Below are 8,522 nucleotides of genomic sequence, written 5' to 3' on the forward strand. Positions count from 1 at the left end.
TTGTCTGATATAAGTATTGCTACCCCAGACTTCTTTCATTTTTATTTTCATGAAATATCATTTTTCATCTCTTTACTTTCAGTCTGTGTGTGTCTTTTAATCAGGAGTCTTTTGTAGACAGCACATGTGAAGGTCTCGTTTACTTGTCTGTTCAGCCACCATATGTGTTATGATTGAAGCATTCAATGTACTTACATATAATTATTGATAGCTATGTAGTTATACCTAGTCCATTATTCATATTTTTTATTCCTTGTTTCTCTTCTTAAATAAGTTCCTTTAACATTTCTTGTAATACTGGTTTGGCAATGATGAACTCTTATAGTTTTTTGTTGTCTGGGAAGCTCTGTATCTGCCTTCAATTCTAAATGATAACTTCGCTGGGTAGAGTTGTCATGGTTGTAGTTTTTTGCTTTATCACATTGAATGTTTCATTCCAGTCCCTTCTGGCCTGGGAAGTTTCTGTTGGGAAATCAGCTGAGAGTTTTATGGCAGCTCCCCTGTAGGTAACTAACTGATTTTCTCTTGCTGCATTAAGATTCTGTCTTTAACTCTTGGCATTTTAATTATGATGTGTCTTGGTGTGGTCCTCTTTAGGGTCATCTTATTTGGGACTCTCTGTGGTCCTGGGCTTGTTATGTTGACTTCCTTTGCCAGGTTAGAGAAGTTTTCTGTCATTCTTTCTTTTTTTAATTTTATTTTTTGTACAGTTTATATTCAGTATTATCTTATATTCATTTTAGGTGTACAGCACAGTGGTTAGATGATTATATACTTTACAAAGTGATCCCCCATACTACTATTACTTCAGATAAGTTTTCAGTCCATTGTTTTCTTTCTGTCCTCTTCCTGATATCTCTATGATGCACATGTTGGTACACTTGCTGTTATCTCAGTGATATCGTAACTACCCGCATTTCAGATTTTTTTCTTTTGCTGTTATCTTGCCTTCCAAATTGCTGATTCAGTCATCTGCTTCATTTGCTTTACCGTTGATTCCCTCTAGTGTATTCCTTATTTCGGTTATTGTAATCTTCATTTCTGACTTGTTATTTTATATGTTTCCTACTTTCATTTTAATGTTTTTCCATCTCTTTGTTAAAGTTCTGAGTTCATCTTCTCTTCTCCTAAGTTTTCTGAACATCCTTATAACCAGATTTTGAACTCTACCTCTGGTCAATTTCTTGTATTTATTTTGCTTAATTCTTTTTCTGAAGTGTTGTTCTGTTCTTTCATTTGGAACATGTTTCTTTTTCTCCTTATTTTAGCTGATTCCTGCTGTTTGTTTTTATGTGTGAGGTAGATTCCGCTCTGTCTCCCATCATGGTCAGTGTCCTCTGGAGCCTTGCAGCGAAGTCTCCCTCGTCCCCAATCCAGGTGCTTCCGGGGTGTCCCTCATGTGAGTCGCATTTGCCCTCTTGTTGTAGTTGAGCCTTGATTGCTGTTGGCCTGTCAGTGGAAGGGACGGATCCTAAGCCTGATTTGCTATGGAATGGCTGTGACTACATCAGATGAAATGTTTTACAGTGGCTGATCCCGTGGAGCCTGATTCACTGTGGTCGGGCTCTTTGGGTGTATTATTGTGGAGCTAACTGGGTGATATTCTGATGTGATCTGAAGCCAGCTACTGGGGATGTTGATTATGGGGCCTTTTAGGTGGGGCTCTGATGCAGGCTACTTCAGCCACTGTTTCTTCGTATCCTGGGGCTATCTGGTTGGAGCTACAAAGTGATCTGCAGATGGTTGTCACTCCTGGTGGGCTTAGCCCTGCCTGGGAGAGGCTAAACTACAAACCAAGGCCAGCTGCCACTTTGGTCAGCTTGGAGCCACTTAGAAGAGTTATGGAGCACGCTGAGGTCTCAGACACTGCTTGTTTGGGATTTGTGAACCTATGATCCATAGGATCCATATGGACCTTACAAAGGTCCATAGCTTAAGCCGAGAACAGACATTTGTATGAAAAAGCTATTTGAAGCAGCTTGTGCAGGCCCACAAACTGGGTGGGACAGGGTTTCAGGGCATCACCAGGGCAGGGCAAAGGTTGTTAGCCATGTTGATGGAGAGTCAGACCCGTTGCTCACCTGTGCCCACAGACTGTGTTGTGGGAGGGGTCGAAACAGGAACAGTGCTGTCTGCCAGCACTTCTACTGGGGAGGAAGCTACCCCTCCATCTGTTTTCCTGAGCCAGACAATTCAGTTTCTCCCCTTACGTCCTTGGCATCTTCCCAGCTTCTGTCCCCAGGCTGGAGCTCTGGAGTTGTGGGGACTTCCCCTCCTAGCCCTGGAACCCTAGACTGTGGAGCCTGGTGCGGGGCTGGGACCCCCTCATTCCTTGTGGGGATATCCCCACAGCCAAGATATCGCTCGTGTTTCTTAGCCACCACACTGTTTGTGGGACCAGCTTGTTTTGTGTCTCCAGCTTTGCTCAAGTCAACACGGCTTCTTTGTTATATCCTTAGTTATAGGACTTCTGTTCAGCTAGTATTTGGCTGGTTGACAAGAATGGTTGTCCTGTAATTTAGTTGTAATTTTGATGGGTCGTGGGAGCAGGCACAGCATTTACCAACTCTACCATCTTGACCGGAAATCTATTTTCTGTGTTTGTTAGTAGTCATCCTAATGGGTGTGAGATGAAATGGGAGTTTTAAGAAATTAATTAAAGATCCAAGAAAATAAATTGAGAACAAAATCACAAAACAAGATTTGAACCAGGAATGAAAGACAGAACAGATATTATGGAAAATCAAATAAGTGGCGTGGGGAAAAGCAGGAGTTGACCACAGCGTTAAAGCACTGAGAGGGAAAAGATTGCTGTGGAGGATGGGCAAAGTCAACAAGCATGAGGCAGACAGAGAATGCAAAGATACAACACAGGAAGGCAAATCTTTGGTCACAGGTCATGGCACATGCCTGGAAGGGCAGAGAGGAGATGGCCAAGCTGTACCCTAGTCTAAAGCTTCAGCACTGTAAACTCCAGACAGAAAAAGCAAGTTATATGAAATGAGGAAAGCAAATTGGTATCAGAATCCTCCACACCAACATTCTCTACCATGAAATACAAGTGAGGTATACAAACTTATAAGAGGAATAAAATTGTTCAAGTAACATAAAATTATAGTTATAATTTAAAAGTATAACATTAAAATAATATATGAAATGTTCAAAAATATTAAGTTATTATTTAGCAGTGAAGGCAATAAGCAGACAGTCTAGATTTGAAAGAACTCAAGGAATACAGTAACTGTGAGCGTTTGTTTAGGAAAGCTACCCTATGACGAAACTGACCCAAAGACTAAAGTCAAAATAGCAGGCTCGGAAGTAGAAATTCTGTGGTTAAAAAAACGGTAACCACAAAAACAAGGGTGACCAAACCATCATACATAGTTTTAACCCTAAACAGTCAGGGAGGGGGTGTTATTGTTACAAGAACATATAAATGCTACACAACCGGCAAAGTGAAAGTGATGTAAGCAAAAAAAAAAAAAGAGGTGTAAGGAAAGGGAGAGGATACATAAAGTGTTCATTGTAGGGCATTAATGTGAAAATTAATGCTCTACATCTTCTTAAATCTTAAAAAATATGTCTCAGGATTGATTCTCGTGTGCATATGTTTTAACTATTTTCACTGCAGGTCAGAAAGTCATTTAGTTTCTCTTCTTTTTCTTCAAACAAAATTAAATAACTCTTAGGAAAAAGCTGTTATAGTGTTCCTCTAACAGCACACGTGCATAAAGACACGTCCAAAGTTGTGTCGACCTGCTGTAGATACAATGGTGGGATACTGGATGCTTCATTTTCTTCTTTGTACTTTTTTGTGTTGCTTGGATTTTTAGTGAGCCCATATTTTTTATAAAAGCCATAAAATTATTACTGTTAATATAAAATACTGGTCAGCAGTATTATCATTATTCTTATTGCTTCTTAGTTAGTCATTTTTTAAAAAATTACGATCTTAATAAACACCAGAAAGTATCTTTGGCATTAACTTTACAACTTAAGCCCAAGGTAATGGCAGCTGCCAAAAGCACATGAGTGGAAACAGTAGCTATTCTGATAGGATACCTTTTGTCTTATTCCATTCATAAATCAAACAGCGAGCTGCTGAGTGTGAAGTGAAATTGACCCACAGGTCATGGTGCTGGTGGAAGAAAGTGTGATCATATAACGTGCCACCGCACAGATGTCTGAACCAGGAATAGGAAGGCCTCACTTCTAGTCCTGGCCTGTCCAGTAACCAGCACTGTCATTTAGATATTTGGAGTCCCGGATCTCTGTACTTTGCTGCAGTGAACTTCTTTCCCTTTCTTGAATGTGCCACGTTCTCCTGCCTCGGGGCTCTCGTATGTGTAATTGTTTCTGTACACACACTCCTTTCCTTCCCTCTTGCTGGGCTCCTTTATGTTCAGGGCATAGCTTTAACTTCCTTCCTCTGGATGGCCTTCTGTGGAACCATGGTCACTTCTCATTGCCTGTGCTGTGGACTAGTCCCTCACCGGAGGTCAGACTTCCTCAGCACCCTGGCCTCCAGGAGACTGGAACCCAGGTAGGACTGTGAGGTCAGATTCTCATTGCCCATCCTCAGCACACTCTCTCTTCCTCCCCCGGACTCTGCTGGGTGGTAACTCTGCTCCTGTGGCCTGTGCTGGAGCAGAGGACTCGGCTGTCCTCTCTACCTGCTGCCTCATGGCCATGTTGTTTGTTTTCTGCTTAGTGGCCTCTTGACTCCTGCTTCTGTTAGAAACTGCACCTTTTATTTGCGATGTTCAAGTTTATCAGGCGCGCGTAGCTGTTCTCTGTGGTGTGTTACCCTCCTGCTCTAGCCAGTGCTGCAGGAGACTGTCATCCCTGTGCCACTGGCCAGAGCTGGAAGGAACTGGGGCCTGTGCAGCCTTCTCTCGTTCCTGCCACCCCTGCTTGGCCTCTCTGGTGAAAGAGCTGGAAGTGAAAACAGCATATACAAGGCAGTGTGTGCAATGTAGCCCTAAATGTGTATTTAGATATACAGAACTAAAAGGAAATACATCAAATTATTATCAGTTGGCTTCTTTGATAGGATTTTCAGTTATTTTTGTTTTCTTGTTTTCCAATTTTCTGTAATAAATACTGAATTTTTGTAGATGCCAAATGGTATTTCTTAAGCACCTGTCCATGGCCTGGTACTGAGCAGCTTCAAGCAGACTAGGAAAAGTGGGCCCCCGACATTTGGAGGCATATGTCACTCTCCCGGCATTTTTCAATTTTGCCTCCTGCTGATGTGTTTGCTTGCTCTTCTCACCTCGGTGTCTCTCTCCTCCGCAGATGACCAGACTGCTGGAATCCCCCCACACATCCTCAGCAGCTCCCCGTCAGACCGGCAGATTAACCAGCTGGCCCAGAGGCTGGGCCCCGAGTGGGAGCCCATGGTGCTGTCCCTGGGACTGTCCCAGAATGACATCTACCGCTGCAAGGCCAACCACCCCCACAACGTGCACTCGCAGGTGGTAGAGGCCTTCGTCCGCTGGAGGCAGCGCTATGGAAAGCAGGCCACCTTCCAGAGCTTGCAAAGGGGCCTCCAGGCCGTGGAGGCGGACCCCTCAGTGCTCCAGCATATGCTGGAGTGATGGGGTCGCCCTATGGGGAGTGAGTCCCCAGGTCGCATGTGCCCGGGGCAGGTAGCTTTTTGTTGGCGGGCGGTGTATGTTTTCTTTTCAATGATCCATAGATGAAATGAGAAAACAGGGTTTGTACTTGACATCACCTGAAGGGCCAGATCACTCAGATCTCCCAGTTTGGCTTCACAGTTCATCATTTTCAATTGCTCGAAGATTGCATTATTTTAACTGTTCAGGTTTTAATTGTGAGGTTGCCTTTTAATAGATGGGTGAAGCACAGTGGCTCAAAAACTATACTGTGTTATCACATTACATGCAACTGTCTTATACATAAAACATCCACTTTTAAGTTGCCTGGGAATGGAAATGTGGACTTTGCTATTGATGATGATAATGATGATGATAATAAAAAGTAAATTATTATATATAATGTGGTTCCCTTTGTGAGAAAGTGTCATGTTTTTTTCCCTTTTCTTGAATTGCATGAATTAAGGGTGTAAATTTACAGTAGTCATTTCTCTGAAACAGAACTGATAGTAACAAGGAAATGGTTACTTTCTTTAGTCAGGATAAATAGATCAGGTGGGGTATCTGCATTAAATTTAAGACACTGAAGCAAAGACAAGTTCAAGCACCAGCATGTATACCTGAGCCCTTCATCTTTAAGAGATTGCTTAAGAAAATCCTGTACCCTTTATTTAAGGGATTTAGTCTGGGGACAAAAGGGGAGTGGTCTTTCCATTGAAGCCCTAATGACTGAAGTGTCATGCCTTAAGGAATATGATTTAGGCTTCTGTCCTTTTATTAGTGACATAGTAATGACATATTTGTCAAACGCTTTACTGTTTTTAAGGCTTTTCATAAATGGAATCTCATTTGGACCTCACAAAAATCTTATGAAGTAATTGGGTAAGAGAGGTGAGCCTCTGTCTGCAGGGAGATTAAGTGACTTGCTGGGCGAATGAGCTAGAATGTGGGTTTGGGAGCACTGCACCTGTGTGCCCTTTCCGGCTCCTCCACGCAGCTTCTGCTGCTCCTGCTCTCTCACAAGCTCACGGAAGAAGCTTGAGTCCTGCTTGCTTCCTGTTAGCAGCATTGCCTTGGATAAGTAACTTCACTTCTCTAAGCCTCTCAGTTTCCTCATTGGTGAAATGAGAAAATGATTGTCCCCACCTCCAAGATTTTGGGGATGATGCAGGGAAAAATGTCTGCTAAGGGCTCATCCAGTACCCGCCTGGTCCGTAATTGCCTCCCAGGACATAGGAGCTGTTATCCTCTGCTGTGGCTGCGCCTGGCTGCAGGTCACACACAGAGCTGCATAGTGTAGGAGAAAGTGCTGTTACCATGCTTCTTGCTATGCTTTAAAGTGTGATGTAATCTTATTACTCCTATAATAGGTCCAATCAAGAGAGGGACGGGTGAGCATCCCCAATTTGTGATCTGACTTTCCAAATAATCAAAGAATCTATTTCTTATGCTAACCTAATTCAGGATTTTTCAAAGGAAACGTAATTGTACTTTTTATCTCTCTCCATTCTGAAGCCAAGTGCACGGAGGAGTAGAGTTGGACATAGAGTCCGAAAAGATGGCAGTGGTGTGGTGACAACATCCTTTTGAGTGTCTGATAACTGCATTCCCTTCACTAAAAAAACTCCAGTTATTTTATAGTCCTACAGGCAGTTCAAAGGAATGGTCCCCTGGCCTCCTTGGCTCTCACTGTCCATTCAGTAGCCCAGCCATTGATTGGTTACTTTGTAAAATTCTCATACATTTGGCCCCCGCACTGTGTCCAGTGACAGACTGTGCTTCCATGTCATCTTCACTGAACTGCTTGTCCTTTTGAACCCTGGACTTGCTGCATTGCTTTTCATCCTCTGGGTTTACTAACGGAGGGTTGCTGTGGCTTTCACTCTCACCACATTGATGGATGAGCAAGTAGAGCTGGACTCTGCTGAGTCTGCTAGATGGCATTTTAGAAGTAGGTCAGGTGATTAGCTAGGTCATCTGCCTGCCGTTTGTAAGGAATCTGTCATGTGCAGACATACTTCTGTGCTCTGTCAGCAGTGAAGGACAAATCATGACATGGTGCGCATGGTGGGACGCCGGGGCCATGAAAGAGCTCCAACTTGCTGCCCTTAATGAGTGCGGTGTCTCCAGTGTGGAAAGGCAGCTGCATCTGTATGGGCCTGCTAATATTTTGCAGGAGATTTGCAGAATGGAAGGACAGAGCATCCAGATCACTGCCTCATTTCTGCCTCTGGTCTCAAAGAGTGATGCGCCATGACATTAGCCCACCTCCCAAGCAAGGAGTCCCCGTGTTTCTGCATGGAGGAAGACTCCACAGTTTCAGGATTGCTCACTTCCGATGCATGAGTTCAACGATGTGGTGAGCATTTGCAGGCACTGACAAAAAAAGATTAAAGAAAAAGTCTTGCTCCAACTGGATTAGGGGGCGTGTGTGTTGGTATACATTTGTGTGCATGTGTGTGCACGCATGTGTACCCCCAAACTTTAAAAAAACTAACTTCTACGAAATTTTTTCATCACAAAAATTGTGCTATAGCAGTTTAAAAAATACCAATAAGCAAGAAGAAAACAATAAGAATCACTGCTACACCTTCCAAAGATAACCACCATTAAACCCCAGTTTGGGTCTCTGTCCTCTAGTTACTACTGTCTATGCCTGCATATTCTTCTTATAACAAAAATTAGATTGTGTGGTACATGCTATTTTATAATTGGTTTCTTTTGGTTAACATATCTTTTCACATCAGTAAAGATTTTTCCGTTCCAGTGATTGTCAATATCCGTTGTGTTAGGAGAACTCCTTTAAGCCCTGTGAGTTCTGGCAGCACATTTGAAGAAACGGAAGGACACTCACTGCGAAGTGCAACAGTGGCTTTCACTGTCGAACCCTGTCCGCCTGACTCT

General features: G+C 43.1%; 1 protein-coding gene across 3 annotated transcripts in view; it reads left to right on the top strand.

Moving 5' to 3' along the window:
- The window catches only part of CRADD (CASP2 and RIPK1 domain containing adaptor with death domain), a 202,488-nt gene extending 196,462 nt beyond the window's left edge, over positions 1-6,026 (top strand). For all 3 annotated transcript variants that reach the window (XM_037141881.2, XM_037141888.2, XM_037141898.2), the window contains exon 3: positions 5,299-6,026. In XM_037141881.2, the coding sequence (XP_036997776.2) occupies positions 5,299-5,600 (302 nt within the window). In that variant the 3' untranslated portion in view covers positions 5,601-6,026. The remainder of the gene's footprint in view (positions 1-5,298) is intronic.
- Positions 6,027-8,522: the final 2,496 nt, after the last annotated feature.

Source organism: Artibeus jamaicensis, unplaced genomic scaffold, assembly GCF_021234435.1.
Source record: "Artibeus jamaicensis isolate MK-2021 breed Jamaican fruit bat unplaced genomic scaffold, CSHL_Jam_final contig_1028, whole genome shotgun sequence".
Taxonomy (NCBI): Eukaryota; Metazoa; Chordata; class Mammalia; order Chiroptera; family Phyllostomidae; genus Artibeus; species Artibeus jamaicensis.